The sequence below is a fragment of the Hydractinia symbiolongicarpus genome, chromosome 14 (genome assembly GCF_029227915.1).
Source record: "Hydractinia symbiolongicarpus strain clone_291-10 chromosome 14, HSymV2.1, whole genome shotgun sequence".
NCBI lineage: Eukaryota > Metazoa > Cnidaria > Hydrozoa > Anthoathecata > Hydractiniidae > Hydractinia > Hydractinia symbiolongicarpus.
Window position 1 is genome coordinate 2,778,718 of NC_079888.1, and position 17,052 is coordinate 2,795,769.

General features: G+C 32.3%; 2 protein-coding genes across 2 annotated transcripts; both read right to left on the reverse strand.

The window, feature by feature from the left end:
- Positions 1–14,060, reverse strand: LOC130626036 (CXXC-type zinc finger protein 1-like). The gene is made up of 16 exons (XM_057441147.1): positions 13,562–14,060; positions 12,829–12,932; positions 12,497–12,579; positions 10,676–10,753; positions 10,506–10,592; positions 9,256–9,366; positions 8,931–9,029; positions 8,546–8,692; positions 6,693–6,967; positions 6,046–6,154; positions 5,690–5,785; positions 4,486–4,602; positions 3,931–3,974; positions 3,738–3,828; positions 2,506–2,658; positions 1–1,017 (listed from the first exon to the last, which is right to left on the reverse strand). Exons 1-16 carry the CDS (start codon positions 13,930–13,932, stop codon positions 733–735), a joined length of 2,250 nt encoding a protein of 749 aa, XP_057297130.1. The 5' UTR covers positions 13,933–14,060; the 3' UTR covers positions 1–732.
- Positions 14,061–14,181: 121 nt separating this feature from the next.
- LOC130626038 (chitobiosyldiphosphodolichol beta-mannosyltransferase-like) lies at positions 14,182–17,004 on the reverse strand. The gene has a single exon (XM_057441149.1). It carries the CDS (start codon positions 16,971–16,973, stop codon positions 15,591–15,593), a length of 1,383 nt encoding a protein of 460 aa, XP_057297132.1. The 5' UTR covers positions 16,974–17,004; the 3' UTR covers positions 14,182–15,590.
- Between the last annotated feature and the right edge of the window lie 48 nt (positions 17,005–17,052).

A 17,052-nucleotide genomic window follows, 5' to 3' on the forward strand; every position in this document is an offset into this window, starting at 1 on the left:
TTTTGTGCGATTCTCGGTAGGTTTAACATAAAAATAATATCCATAATACAATATTTACACTTATCTATATATATACACACGTATGTCGAAGTCTATTTTTAAATAAATAAAATATGACGAAAAACGGGCGTTGTAAGGGCGTTAGAGGGCGAAGCTTAGAAGAGACAAGTTAAGAAGAGACAAGTTAAGAAGAGGCAACTCAAATTCCACAACTTCAATGTTACCTTTAATTACGGAAACAAGAATGCAAACCGAGCCTTCCACGTCAACAGAAGAATGTAAACCGAGCCTCCCATGTTAACAAAATAAGGAAGAAAATAAAAAAGAAACAAAATTCAAGCGTTTGTGTAAAAGAAAACAAAATCACAGATACGTCGAACAATATTTTCTATTGCAGATTAACGAATGTCATTCTCAAAACAAATTTATGGTCCCAGGTTCGTTGGTCTTCATTTTAGAAAAGGAACAATATAAAACAGAATAGAATGGAATAGAACAGAACAATAAATTTTAGATTCCCCTGTCCCGTGATACACAAGTGTATCAATAAACTATTCGTGTTGAGAAAAACTAAACTCAGGTTTACTAGTCCTCAGTTTGAACGAAATTAAAGGTTCGTTGGTCCTTAATTTAATCAAAACAGCGCAGGCTCACAAATGTGTTTTACTTAAAAAATAAATTGCCACACATTATTTCTCGTCTTAAAAATAAATCACAGTCGTTTTAAAATACCTATGTTTGCAACAAACCACTTGCATCTGTTTCATCGTGTTTCACATTCTCTCTATCTTTCTTGTCATCAATATTTCTCTCCATATCCATGAGTCCTGTTTTTTGAACGTTATCAAGCCCACTGGCTTTTGTTTTCGCGACATCGCTCTTGTTATCTAGTTCAGTAGATGCGTCATTCGAGTGATCATATGTGTTATTGAGCATGACGCCGAGGACGTTGTTTCTGTTCGAAATTTCCAGTCGCAACTGACGCTCTTGTTCATAGGATTCTTCTAACTTCCACCACTGTGAAGAAGTAGAAATATTTATTTACGTTAACTGCGATTTAAATTTCAAGATGGTAGACAAAGATACGGTGAGAACTCATCACAAAAAATGAAAAAATCTGTAACGACATATAATCGACAATATGCTTTGCATCAACTTAGAAAAGAACAATTTACCTAAATAAATATCTTCACACTGTTTTGTTTGTTATTGTCTTTATTTTGCAATCAAGTCAAGCATTTAACATATATAAAAATGGACAAAAATTCAATCATAGAACCGTAGCAGTCATATCGTCATGAATATCAAAAATGCAATTACTTGAAAATAAAGATGGTTATTGACTTGAAAGTGATGCTTTCAGACCAATGTAAAGGAATGTAGCATGAAAAACAGTTTCGTATTAGCTATACTATTCGAGTTTTAGAATTTAAGCATTTTAAGGGCGAGGAAAGAAAATAATAGATTTTTAACAAATAGCAAAGAAATTATGTATCTAAATGATTTTGTTCAAAGCTTGTGCATATGTTAAAAATTACGACGAGTAACATTCTTATAGTGAACGACACTGTATAAAGAAGGTTAATGCTCAGCATTATAGACCACCATTTAACCGATTGTGACTGAATGACTAATGAACGACAACTGCTGTCGGCTTTCATTGGAATACAAATAGAGGCTGTCATGCTAAACATGTTTCCATTTTCAAAACTTTTCACCGAACCCATAAATTGCAGGCTATGTCAAGTTTACAATACACTCACAAATTTGCATAGCCATATTCCGTAAAAAGCACTAGAATCACACAAAACCAACCGAGAATTCTGTGGCTTGTCTTCAACTAGTTAGCTATACTTTCACCATTTACTACAGATAAAACTAATGTGGTAACACATTATAAAGTTATAATATGTTTTAGCTATGTATTTAACGTTATCGAACTGACGGATAATTCAGGAAAATAAAACGAAAACACCTCTTTGTTCCCTATAGGTAGCTAAAATCCTCAAAAGTAATATATTTAAGATTTGCATGTACCAAAGTGATAAAGGTACGAATTCTCAAAATGTATGAAAATATAAAGAAAATAACCCCCAAAAAAATAAAAATAAAGAAGTATAAGAAAAGCAGAAAGAGCTATGGGGAAACAAAAATTTGTAGCCACTCTCGTTAAAGTTAGCTAATAACTGTTCTTCATTTCTAATGGCCAACTTCAAACTTGCTTTTTCATCAAATATTATTTCTAGATCACAGCACTCGACAATTGGAAAAAGAGACTGAGACAGTAATTACTGTTAATGACGAATTAAGTGCCCCGCGCCCAATAAGCGCCCATCTAATTTTTGTCACATAAAACTAACAAAAACCCATTTTTTAAAAAAAATTAACATCATTATTATCACTTTTAGGACCTTTTTCGAGGAAGAATCAATATTTTAGATCATTTACGAATTTTTAGGTGTGGCCACTCTACACAAAAGCATCTATGATGCCATCACAACCCACCTGGTGAACTCTTTTTAGGTCGATCTCTCCACGTCTCAGTCTTTCCCATGCTACATGTCTGGTACACTTCTTTCTTGGAATACGACAATATTTTGAAGTTTCTTTTAAATGTTCATCCACTAAGGGACAACCGCACACGTCGCTTGGTTCAACCTACGTCAAAAAAAACCAATATTGATATGACAAACCTATCTTGGTACATATTAAACAAGATGTTTCACGTACTTACGTTGGATATAAGAGTTAACATAAACGCGTTAAGAAAAAGTTTAGCGTATTATTCTAATATGAGCGCTTAAATAAAAATTTGTGGAGTGCCGCCTAAGGGATGGCGGCGATGTCGATGATGACGATAATCACAAATATCTAAAATTGGTGCGTATGTTACCCCAAGTATCAATTTTCACGCCACTACTCTCGAGTTAATAAAATCATAACTAAAAGGATAGAGTACCATGGTTAGTCAAATGAGCGCTCGGGTGTTTATCGAGTGTACAAGGCGCTCATTTAAGAAAGGCGCTCTTTCGAGGAATATTTTAAAAAGAAATTAAAGAATTTGCATAAGACAGTTATAAATAAAAATTACAAATGAAAATTCTCTTAAAAAAGCAACTAATGTGGTTGTATTTTTAATTATTCCTACATGACCCCCACTCTTTGGAGACATTATTAAGCGCCTTTTCGGAAAAATTGCTTATTTGCTAAATATTCTCTAAATTAGTTGATACATTAATTTCAGGCTTGCAGTATGACATGACGCAGACTGGCATCTCAAACACAAACACACACAAAAAAAGTAATGTTTGCAGGCCACAATATTGTTGTGCTTCAAAATAAATAATAAAAAAAATTGCATATATAAAAAATAACCAAATATCAAAAAAATTTTAAGGAGATTTGAGAAAACCTAAATTTCAAAAAAAATTGAGGACATTATTAAGGAGAAATGAGGACCCCTTTGGAATTTGAGGAGATTTGAGGAGTTATAAGGAGGCATGGGAAGTCTGTTTCACCGTTCAATATGAAGCTTAGTGAAAGGCGCGAACAAGACACAGAAAGGCATAACCACAGACGCGATAGTTAAATTCATGCAAAAGCTGAATATTAAGCGACAAAGAGCAACAACAAATTGTGAGCCGTATTAGAAAACGTTTCACAAACTTCTTCCCATAAGCTTTTGCGTGAATTGAACACAGGCTATCGATATTATTTACGTGCACCAAGATTCTTACTTTCTTTTCTTTGTAGTGTTCTGGACACATGACCTTTAGTCTCTTGCAGTATGTACCTTGTTGGTTCATGTATGTGTCACAAAATAAGTTTCTAAATGGAAAAGAACATGAAAGTAGAAAAACGGTAGATTCTTATATTACTTGACCATATTATTACAAGGAACAAACAAGTTGGGAAAAAAAAGTGTTGTACCCTGCACTTTTCATCAATGCACCAAATGACATGAGACATTCCAACTGAAAAATAAACACGAATTGAATAAACTAAAAAACAAACGATCTATTAATGAAAAATATAATTAACGAATAAACAAACAATAACAGTGACGATAAAACATGAAAAAAGAAAAAAAAATCTTTTAAATTATTTACAAGCCCTCCGACCAACGCCTTTGCCCTGTTTTCAAAAAACCTTCGCAAATAGCGTAAGCAACATCGTATTTCAGCATATGGCTTTAAACAAAATTCAAGGGTCTGCTTGTATGGAGATACCCCTCTGAAAAGAGAGAGAGAGAAATATTTCATAAGAATGACTTATACCTTTGAAAGTTCGACTTATTTACGCATAATAAATATTCGTGCATACGGTAATTGACTGTTTCAGGTTTAGTTTGCCTTGGTATTCCAAGATTTTACTTAGTTTAACAGCAACCCGTCTTTGCAGGACAAATTCCAAAAATTCAAAGACTTTTCAGATCACAAACATTTAGACTGTCACAACAGAATTACACAAAGTTTCAAACTATACCTTTGACCAGCATTTCTCCATGTGTCTGAACGCAATCCTTGGTGCGAGAGGGACACCACATGAAACACAATATGTTGTCAGATCTAAATCGCTGTCTCTTTCCTCTTCCTCGTTTTCCTGAATTATGAGAAGACGAAGTTTAAAAAAAACACCAAAGCATACCTAATGTCATAAATTGTTCCTAACATTATATTTACTCAGAAAATACTATAGACACTAAAAACTGAAACAAAGACTACAACTTAAGAATAACATTTAGATTTCAGATAACTACATAACCACGTATGAAAATTTTCAGCACAATATGACTTCAGGAAGCAGTATTGTGGTGTATTGTCGGTCAAAACCTTTTCACAGGGTGTCTCCTCCTTCAAAACCCCCTTCCTTCCTATTTTTAGCTGTTTTTCAAGGGTTTTTGCCAAAATATTTATCATGCTTTCAGCAACAAAAGGCACAAGAAAATTTCCTAGCGACAACTAAGTTGAATAGAAAACGACCCAAAAATGATATCTCAAAACAAACATGCGTAAATAAGGAGTTTCTGCCAGGCAAAATGTGAAAATGTGACAGTTATCTCTGCAACTACATTTTGGCAACGAACGGATGAAAAGACTATTGTCCAAGAACAGTACTTTTTATGACATGACTTGCGCAAGACTAAAAAATGGGGAAACAGGACATAATAGACAATATGAATATGAATTCTGGAATAAACACAGCCCAGTTTCGTTTTTTTTTTCGTTTTTCTTTTTAATGCTATAAACATAAAAATTTCGGATGATCCCAAATTCCTTCTGACTGAAAGTTTTATTGCAGCACAACTTTTTGGGATGAATGTATTCATTAATGAATAGATATTGAAGGCTTTCAGTTTTATTTTATTGTTTTCAAGGTCTGACTTCTAATTGGATCAGAAACATCGCTGTAGCAGAAGTTATTTATTTGAAGCTTGAATGTAAAAAGTCTTTTGCAAGAATTTGGGATCTCATATTCACTTGTGTAAAACCATCAAAACAAAAATTCTGCGGCACATCAAAGAAAATCTTCTCAGGAAGAGTCAAAAACAGATTGACGTAAAAATAATGATTGGCCTTACAGTTTTACACACCCTATAACCCCACTCCCCTGAAAAAAATGGGATCAAAATGAGAACTCATCAATTAGGAGTGCACAATTAACATCATGAGGCTTTGAAACCCTATACCTCTTCTTCCAGTGGCGAAAGTGCTTGTGATTCTTCCAACATCTCTTCTAATCTCTTACATTCATTATCAAGTTCCAGTAATGTGTCTTGACATTTCTAAAAATAAAACAAAATATAATAAAAATATAAAAAACAGGGTTCACAGTAAATCTTTTTTTTTTGTTTTCCTGACATTCCTTAAAAAAGTCATCATTTTTCCCTGATTTACATCCAAAAATATACTTTCTAAAGGGTTTTTGAGTAATCCTTATAAAAATAGTCGACTCTAAGGGAGCTTACGGACTTCTAAAGGACTATGAAAACTCTGTATTCAACAGACGTTTTAACTGCCACGAAAACAGAACAGACATAATTACCTTTTGTGTGTCTCTAAGAGTCTTTATTTTATCTTCACAAAGCTTGTTGGCATAGTAACTACTTTCTTTACCAGTCTTTTTTCTTTCAGGGAGAATAACTTGTAATCGCCTACAAAAGATTAAAAATATTTTAAAGATCAACCCATGAATAGCCTCTGAAATGACTTTTAAAATCACAACTGCTCTTGTGTTGCGTAAGGTTCAACTGATAGAACACATCAATAGCGTGATAGAATTTATTGCGCAGCAACAAGTTGATGTTGACATCTGCGAACATGCAAGTTTCACACAAATACTGCAACAAAAGAAAAACATTAAAGTTTCCACATCATTAAAATCGAGCAAGAAAAACAATGTAAAAGAACTAAACTTATACAGAATCATAATAAAAAATACTAAAACGTTTTCAGAAAGCATTGTTCACCTTATTTTTAACGAATCAGTTTCTACCACAATTTCATTTGGTAAAAAGGGTAGAATTACAGGTGAAAATGATAGAAATACACTCCAACACAATGAGAATATCTGCTTTTGAAAACGGTGATTTATGAATAATCCTGGGTAAAAACCCCACAAATATCACTATGGCAGGTCCAATTTAAAATATAAATCACCTTGAAGTTATGGTCGCAAATCATATGTCTTACCTTATTTGTAGTTGGACACCACATTCATTGCTGCAATACTTTGACGCTTGTCGTGCCGCATTAACACATCCTGGGCCCAGACATTGTCGAGGTGGACTTCCCTTTTCTTTTTCTTTTCTAGAAGATCTTGTTGTTCTGTTTGTACTAAACCTTTCTAATGGTTGCAGTTTATTTGTAAAGTTTCTACGGTTCTCTTTTTCTTTTTCCCTTTTCGGAGCAAATGCTGGTTTTGACACAGTGCTAGGATGGTTTTTGCTTTTACTTTTAGGCAAGCTCTAGAAAAAAATTAATTTTGGACTTTGTTTGTGGTATTTCACATATTTTGTGGTATTGTGCTTTGGGTTGGCTGCATTGTCACTTATCCTTTGTATCAACACGCAAACTGTGTCTTTCTGTCTGTGATTATATTTTCTACAATGTTCTTTCAAAGCAGCTACAAAACATCCTCTATTTAAATTTTCGGTAAATGTTTTACGATTTTATTTAGCCAAAACAAATCATGTGATAAAATAACGTTATCTCATTAGCTGGGAATTTATTATTATTATTTAGTTATTAATTAAAGTAGGAAAAAGCCAATAGGAAAAATCAATTAATCAGTGTTATTGTTGTTTTATAGATTTCGTTTAAAACAATTTTTTTTGCAGTCTTTCAAATCAAATTATTAAACCTTTTGTAATAAAGAAGCTTTAAACTTAAAAAAAGAATGAAGTACATTCTTCCATGGGTTTCACATAACAAGTAATCAAATTAATACCCAATATGTTGTCATTCTCTGATAGTTAAAGAAAATGGAGCACAGAGAAGAAGCTGTTCAGAAATAGTTGAATTAAAATTTTTTGAACACTTTACACTTGAGCTTTTCAAATAATATAACATGCATTTTTATTTATTTCACTTGAAAAAAATCATCTTGTTCATTTTCTTTTTCTAAGTAGTATTTTGTTTGATTAGACATGTCATATTTAATTTTTAAATTAATATATATGTATCCCAAATTTGTATCAGACAGAGACCAATGCAAACAAGATGCAGGCGCTGCATAAACTATCTCGCTATTAAAAATGCACAACTATGAAACATCCACAATGCGACCCAATTCTACAATTTCTGCTAACAAAAATACAGCCTATCATCCGTGGTTAAAAGTCGCGCGATTGAAACGTTTATGGTCTTAAACGGCATTTAGGTGACAAAGAATCAAAATTTTGATGTCACCATCATGTTAGCATACTTTTTTTGTTATCTGTGCCAAATTTTGTCGAAAATAAAGTAGTTTTAATTTCGGACCAATTTTGGCCTAAAATGACATTTAGGTGACAAAAATCGAAATTTTAATGTCACCATCATGTTCAGCATACGTTTTTTGTTAACTTTGCCAAATTTTGTCTAAAATAAAGTAGTTTTAATTTTTGGACCAATTTTGGCCTAAAATGACATTTAGGTGACAAAAATCAAAATTATGATGTCACTATTATGTTCAGCATACCTTTTTGCAATTGACCATTTGGGACATTTAGTTAGTTACGAGTTGGAAACCTATCCTCGGGGGCGAGATAGTAAAAAAAAAAAAAAAAAAGTAAAAATAGTTACCAAGATGAGATTTGAACACACGACTACTCCCGTGTTGGTGCTCAGAGAGCCAAAAATTTCCATTTTGGGACGGACAGCTGTATTTGAATACTCCTTGCAGGCGAGATAGTAATAAGATTATTCTTATATCATAAGTTAATGTAATTCGCATTGGTGTGAACCTAGCTGAACCTAGTATGGTCTTGAGAGCAACCACTTTTTAATAATTGTATTCATCTAAATATCCAGGAATCTCATTGTATCCAAAATGTTAAACGTACCCTGCTGCCACTTGCTCTTTTTACTTTTAAAGCCTTCTTTTTCACAACTTCTGTTGTTGAATTATCACTAGACTGACTGTTTGGTAGTTGTGGAGGTGCTCCATACATGGAATAACAATGATCAGACATGTACTGTTGTTGTGTGGCCTACAAAATAACAATATTTATTAGACTATTAAATGTTTGAGTTACTACTGAAGAAAATATTGGCAGAGATAGAAAATATCACAGCCTTAAGATGTGTAATAAAAAATATTAACAAAAAACACTGTATCTCAAACATGGGTTTCACAAAACTGCATCAGAAGACGTTCATAGAGTTATGCAATGTTGCCACCAACAGACGTAAAAACATTTCAAACTGTTGCTCTAAAAGTATACATACCTGCTGAGAATGTGATTCTTCCTCACTGATAGCTTCAAGCAAACTGCTTATGCTTGGTTTGACAGATGTTGTGAATTTGCTTGTTGTATCTTGTGCGTCCTGAAATTTGTATTTTCATTTATTTTTGTGTGTTATTTCAATTACATAAATTATTATATACATGATTTTTACTACATGAGTTATAATAGGTGAGTTACAAGATCTTCTGGATTCTGTGCGTGCATTCTAGTAGGTGAACAAGTAGAACCACATAGAAGGAAATGTGTTTCGTCTTATGTAAAGTTGTCTGTACTTTACACTTATTTAAACAAAAAAATGCTCTTACACCTATTGTTGATCTTGTGTACTGATGCTCTGTTTTGATGGAAGTAACAATATCTTCTTGTGTTCGTTTTACTTTTTCAGGAAAATTTTTCATCATTGCAATCTCAGATTCCTGCAAATATAAAAATTAGCATGCCTATAAACTCATCTTAAAGCTGCTTTGCATTAAAGCGTTCATGGAATCAGCTTCTGGCATCATACATAATATTACAATAAAGATGGCAGCATTTTCTCATTATTTGTTGTTTGTTACAAGAAATTGTCTGTCCATAAACGGATGGAACTTGAATTTAAAAAGCTGCTAAAAACGTCTAATATAAAGTGGCCTTTGAGTTAACAGACTGAATAAAAGATTAAACTACAAAGTTTGCATATCTTAAACTCTTTCTTTTCTAAGCATACGGTTTAATTTTTTGAGCTTCCATATAAGGGAAACTAAAACAGTTCAGATCAGACTGGAAAATTATTTATATACACCAAAAATGGACAAAAATTATGATGACCTGAACTCTTAAAATGTGATAATTGTTCCTGATGTCACAACCTTTTCTTGTGTTTATGTCTACATTTAAATTTTGCAACACATTTGAAACACTATCAATGTTTGCCATTATTGTTGTGTTACTGAAGAAATGACATCATCAAATTGATATTTGCCCCTTCGAAATGCCACTCCTGTTCAAACATTAGGCTTAAATTTAATGAAGCAAGTTTTAGAGATTCTTAAGTCTTGGCATGCAGGGAAAAAATAATACATTATAACAATGAACTCATGGATTCCAACTCAAAGTTTAAAATGATTGTTATATAAGTTGCTTGGAAATATTTTTTATTTTTAGCAAAACTCAGCAATACAAAAATTCATGCAAGATGTGGTAGTTACATGAATATTTTAAGTTTTTTAACTTAATTTTTCTACTTTCTTTCCACTTGTGAAAGTATAAAAGCATGTTTTTGCCTTATTCAGTATTGATTTGATTAGTTCAACCTTTGCAACAACAATAAAATAAAAATCAACCTCTACACTACAAGTCATAATTTTTTTAACAAGAAAGTATCATATGCAAGCAAAACACGAGAAAAATATCACTGGCAAAATCCTAAATGCCCTTGATGATCAATAATCTATATAGATGATCTAACAGGTAACATTTCATGTGCACATCTTTTTAGCATTGAAATCAGGCTGGACAGGCAAGGAAAAGCTATTCACATTACACTAATCTAAAACAGAATCAATAAAAAACTTACTCTTTTTCTCACACGCGATAACAAATGACACTGTCGCTTCCTGCACTTTTGACGTAATTTCCCAGGTCCACCAAACTTTTTCATATCCTTATACACAGAAGTCAAATATTAGATAATGACAGGTAACAACAAAAGGAATACCTTATATAACCGATGAGATACTTGCATACCTTACAGAAATCACATCTACTACAGTCCTCTTTTCGAACACATGCTGGACATTCACCACACTGTCTTGATTTTCTTTTCTGAAAGAAGATTTATATTTGACATTTATTATTTTTATTTGATTTTTTTTGTTGGGCCTACATTATGTATATAATCCTTGAAACATACATCTATCTGAATCAAGTTTTTGCAGTCTTAAAAAGTTGCAAAATGTTTATTTTTCACTTTTTCTAGGTGGCTGGAAAACACATTTACAAAAATTTACATTTACAAAAAATAAACAAACTATTAAGAACCCTTTAACATAAATTGAAATTTATGTTCTATTTTATTTTTTAGCAATGTAAACAATAGAAGTTTGGCTTGAAAAGACATCAGTTTGTGATATGTCAGAAAACTTGAGAGACGAAAGAATGTCAGATCAGATTTTAAAATATATGACTGACCATTGTTCTGTTTTAGTTGAATTATTAAAAAAGATTTCAAAGGCTATGTTAATTGACCCCACTTGAGTGAGTACAACAACCTGAGATGCACAACTTTAGAGGACCTTTTCAATTGGAAATTCTAAATTGAGCCAAGACCCATATCAATTTTTCAGAGAATGGCAGTGAAGCAGGAAGATCTTGACCTTTAAAAAAGGAATGATATGAGAATGGTTAGTTGGATGTGTTATGCCAGTCTGAGGGACAGAAAGAGTTCAGATGAGCTAAGAAGCAGGCTAAGTATCCGTAGAATTAAAGATGTTATCCAGATAAAAAGATTGAATTGGCTGGGGCACTTGGAAAGAATGGAGGAGATTAATTGGGTAAGAAAGTGTAGAGACTTGATAAGTTCCTGGAGAAAAGCCCAGAGGCAGACTGAGAAAGACTTGGCAGGATGTTATAAGGACAGACTTGATACAGAGGAAGTTGAGTTTATATCTAACAGTCTAGATCAGATTGGAAGAGGGTCATTAATATCCCCGTCCAACCCATGCAAACATTGAAAACGGGCGTTAAGCCGAGAATGATGATGATGTGGTATGGGTGAGAAACGTTAAAAATGTGCTAGTCACAGTCTTTGTAATACCTGTTTAGGGTGTTGAACCTAACCAAATAACCTACGATTCTAAGTCTGTTGTGTCAAAAATTTACTGTTACTTAAAGATGACATCATATAAATGATATGATATGATATGACATCATAAAAATTTTAAAAAAAGACTTGTTAAGCTCCATCATTTTATACCTCAGGTTTTCCTTTAATAAGATCAGGTTTTTACATAAAACGAAATATGGCGTGTGGCCTTGTGGTTATGGAGTTCGCTTCGTAATCACAAGGTCCGTGGTTCGGTCCACAGCGCGGGCATGTTTAGCAATTGCCTTTACCACAGCTACGGGTCAACCCATGGCATGTGAGGGAAATTGGGTAGGTATTGCCGGTGTATACTTAATTTATACATTCAGAACACAGGACCCACATTGATAACAGTGTTTCCAACACTGAAGTGGCTATCCTTTATAAATATTCGGAATAATAATAATAATAATAATAATAATAATAAGACATGTTCATTTTTTTACAACATGGAAAAATTAAATTACAGCATAGAAATTTCTTATTATATGGATTTTTTGACATGCTATATAAAAAATCTATAGCACATTAAGAAATGTTTAATTACAGCATAGAATTATTGCTTCAAGCTTCAATAATATACACTAATATGTAGCGTATTTAGGACAATTTTTTATCAGTATCTTAACTCCCAAAACATATCACATTTCTTTCTATTGTGTTATCAAACGTGTTTCTCCAGCCCAACATTTAAAAATACTTACCTGCTGTTGCTTATCCTTGTCTTCATCATCCATGTTTCGTTCTTTCTTTTTCTTGTAAACGATCTGTAAATCACTTTTTTCGTCTAAAAATTATAGAGGATCATAAAAGGCATACATTAGACAAGAATTAGCGTAATTAAAATTAGAAGTCTATATACTGGTTGTAAGTCTGTGGTAGTCCACAACAATCCACCTTTTGAGAAATTCCACAAAATTCACCCGTCACTTACCCGCATCTACCATCTTTGACTCACAGATAAAAAGTTGGGTATCATAATATAGATATATCCAAAAAAAATTTATCAACATAAAACATCTTTGTTTAAACATACCTAAACATCTTTGACAATACCACTCCTTAATTTTTTTTGCAGCTCGTTTGTTTTCAACACCCACACAGTCGCCATGAAACCACTCCATACAGTTATCACATGCACTAAAAGGATGCATAAGATTCTGCTAAGAAGTATATAGCTTTAGTATCCCAAATTATGTCTAAACAATTTTGCAAGAATTTGTTTTTTTCTAATTAAGTGCATAAAAAACAATATAAGGGCATGAAATTTCCTAAACACAAAAATGTAAAAAATTGTGAAAAAAATTCTCCTACATATTTGCAGAAATTAACACAAACACAATATTATTTTTGCTAAATCAGAATTCCTATTCCTAACATTCGAAACAGTATATTTCCTTTTATAGTAACATTATTGTATTTACTTCCAAAGATAACTTCTTAAGATAATTTCTTCCTAAAAACTAGAAATGAAATTTTAAAAAACTTTTTATTGCATCAGGCAAAACTATATTTACTGCACGTTGTTTGAAGTGTTCTTTAAAAATTGTAACAACAAATTTGATAGGACCTGGCCATATTTATTTCAGTGAAAAAAAATTATAATAGAATTTCAATAAATTTTCCATTAATTTACTGATGAAAGAAAATAATTAATTTGGCATACAATGCTTGAAGAGTTTCAAGAAAGGTCAGTTTGCAGAATATAGGTAAATTTTGCACAATAATGTGATTATATGAAATAAATAGGAATTATTGTTTCCACTTACATCATAAACCTATCAATGTCAGGTGTTCTGCATATACAAAAAATTTCTTCCTCGTCCTCGTCCTCATCTTCCTCTTTTTTACAATCATCTTTTTGGTTGTTGTTTCTACTTTCTTCTTTCGGCTGAGCAGAATTATCATTTGCTTTTGCACCAATCAAGATGTCAACTGTATCTCCTTTGGTTTCTAGGCTTGATGTTGTAGTCATGCTAATTTGATCAGACTGTTCTGCTGAGTCATTTCCATCCAAGGAACTTTCATTTGCTGCATGCACACTCTGACCTTTTTCAACAGAATTACTTAGGGATACTTGTCCTCCAGCAATGCCTTCCAAACACTGGCTAAGTTTTTCTTGATGAAAAGATCCATCCATATTTTTATAATCTATTAAACAAATATAGATCTTGATTTACATAGTTTTCCTTGCATAAGATATTTCTACAATAATCTACTGGTATAATACATCTTAGCATTTTAAATGTCAGGCCTACATAATTGGCATCTGGTACACTCACGTGGAGACCATCACATTTATCTGACCTGACCATCAGCTTTTAACGTTTTAAAAATTACATTCAGAATAAATTTATTAATTGTATATAATTAGAAAAAAAAAAGAATATTTACCGAATACATTTTTTCTGTTAAGACAACCCTCACTTAATTAGTTCTACGAACAGACAGACCAACTGAAAACAAAACAAAAAAAAAATAACATCAAGCAAAAAGCTTTAAATAAAAAAATTGAAAAAAACAACACGTTTTTTTCATCCCATCTCGTGAAAATATGAGCATAGAAGATAATCAACGATGTAATTTTTTTCAGTTGAATGTCAATCTACAATTATACTAAACAGGGTGAATAAGTAAAGTTACTTTAGGACCACCATTGGTAAGGCCAATGGAAGTTGATTCTTTGTTCATGGTAATTTGTTTTGATGAAGCTACAATGCGCAATGCGCTAATTTTGTAATTACCAAAAATAACTATAGATGGATAAAGATTAGCTACTTTTGCTACAATATAATACAAGTGAGAAACAAGACAGATTATTGTCGTAACACCCTCCTTCATTATGTTTAACGTAATGTTAAACGTTATGTTTAGTGTAATGTCAATTTTTGAGCATGCAATGTTTTTATTTTTTCATTTTGACAGCTAGTCATTTTAATAATTCAAAACAAGAAAAAAATTTATCTAAACATTTTTTCAGTTAGACAAATTATTATTTTTTTCTTCGCAACAAAAACTATTAACTGCGTGCACGATGTGAAAATAAATAGAAAAATATGCTTGTTGTAACACCCTTCTCCGTTGTTTTTTATTATTTTGTTGTTGTTGTTGTTCCGACCATACATTCTCAATAAAATTATTTTTATTTCCCTGACCAATCGACAGTACCATCGACTTCATCCGTAGAACAACTAATTAAGTTGAAGTGGCCTATAACTTTGCAGCATAGAAGTCTTCTTTTATCATAATTACAAAAATATTTTTCTACTGGGGTGCTTCATTTTATAATGATAAGATCTTATGGTTCCTTTTTGTTACTTAAAGACGTCAGATAATTTTGGAAACAAAAGCTTTTATATATAGTATCACAATTTGATGCTTTTACCTTTTATCTAAATCTTCTAAATCTTTTACTGCACTAATTTGTTACAATCACAGATGTTATTATAATTTCATTATAGCAAAAACCAAAAAATGAATTATCTAAAATTTAAAAATACACTAGAATAAAATAGACATGTGTCACTTTTACTATATGAATTTATACCAAACACAAAAAACCAATTAACATTTGAAAATTTTTGAATTTCTGAGAAGAAATTTTCACAAGTTGAAACTGAAAACCACAATTTGCTGAACAAATTTTTGCAAATCAGGAACTATTGGTAACATTTGCAAAATTAGGGCAAAATTTCAAGTCACAAAAATTTCTTTCCTTCAGGTAGTATGGAAACAATAGTAATTTATTAGGATACAAAAAACTGACAATCTAAATTACGTAATTCAATATATCATAATTTAATTTCTAGATATCATCGGTAAAACAACATTCTTCCAATTTTCATGCCATCTTACATTTTGAAATGTAATCAGATTATTTCGAAAATGCTGTAACTTTTCAGTATGATCTGGGAAACCACACAAAATTTCGACAAGTTGATCGGCTAACTCATTTGATGATTGGAAAGTTAATCCATTGACACCATGCTCTACTAACTCATGAAGGCAGCTAAAATTTACGGCACAAACTGGAAGCCTACATCCAAACATATCAACAACTTTCATTGGTAGGTCCAGACCAGACGAAGATGTATGCAGACAAATGCCAAGATCTCCACTACCAATAATTTTAGGATAATCTTCGGGAGACAGCCATGGCGTTAAAATAGTAATATTAGCAAAATCCATCTGTTGTATGAGTTCTTGGTAAAAGCTTTTCAAAGGACCTTTTCCAGTTATAATGCAAATAAGTTTCGGCAAATTAGGCTGTGTTTTCTTTTTTCTTTCGTAAATTTCAAGTGCATTTAACAGAATCCCAAAATCTTCATCTTCAGTCCAGCTGGTACTACTTATTAAAATAGCAGGCCGATCTTGTTTAAGCCCCGTTCCATTTTTTTCTGTGATAACGGTACATTGGTCACTATCTTGAAATTCCTTGTACCCTTCCGTAACAAGTTTTAAAAAAAGTTTATGTTTTTCTTTGGTACTAGTTTCATTAAAATGTTCAGGAGGTCTGTCATACAAAACTTCTGCACCAATATGCCATTTTAATTTCAAATCAGCTTTCATTGACTTAGTGACGCAAATATTTTTGTCAGCAAGAAATCCAAAGAATCCTTCATACCATTTTGCAAAACGTACCAACATATGTTTTTCTTGCTTTATATTGAGATTCAAAATAGAATAGGCATAATTATGCCAGTCAATAACTAAATCACTGCCTTTTATACAAGTCATTAACCATACAATACTTAATGTTGGAATGGATGGAGGATTTTGTACCAGAAAATGTCCAGGTTTTTCAACAATAAAGAGAAGTGTAAAAAATAATTGGAAACTCTGATACAATGCTTTCAAAACATAGTTAACCACACCTGGCATCCACATAAATTTCTCCCATGGTCTGTTTAGTTGGACAAATGAAACTTTGTCGTTGTCACGAAGAGATTTGATCGGAGTTGATCCGTAAAACCCAAGAATCTTGACCTTAAAATTTTCTTTCAAATAAGACACAGCATGGTACTGCATTCTAGGACTTCTTCCAATATCCCCTAAGACCACTATGCAGACAGTATCTTTCTTCTTATTTATACGGTAAAGCAAACCAACAATAAATAGTAAAGACAAGAAGGTCTGTATTAACGCTATTGCGCTTATTAGTCCAAACAAAAACATCGCCATCTTGACGTTAAGAACTAAATGTACGACTTTAGGTGACTTTTCGTTAAGTACGGAACAAAACGAGATCAAATTAGATATT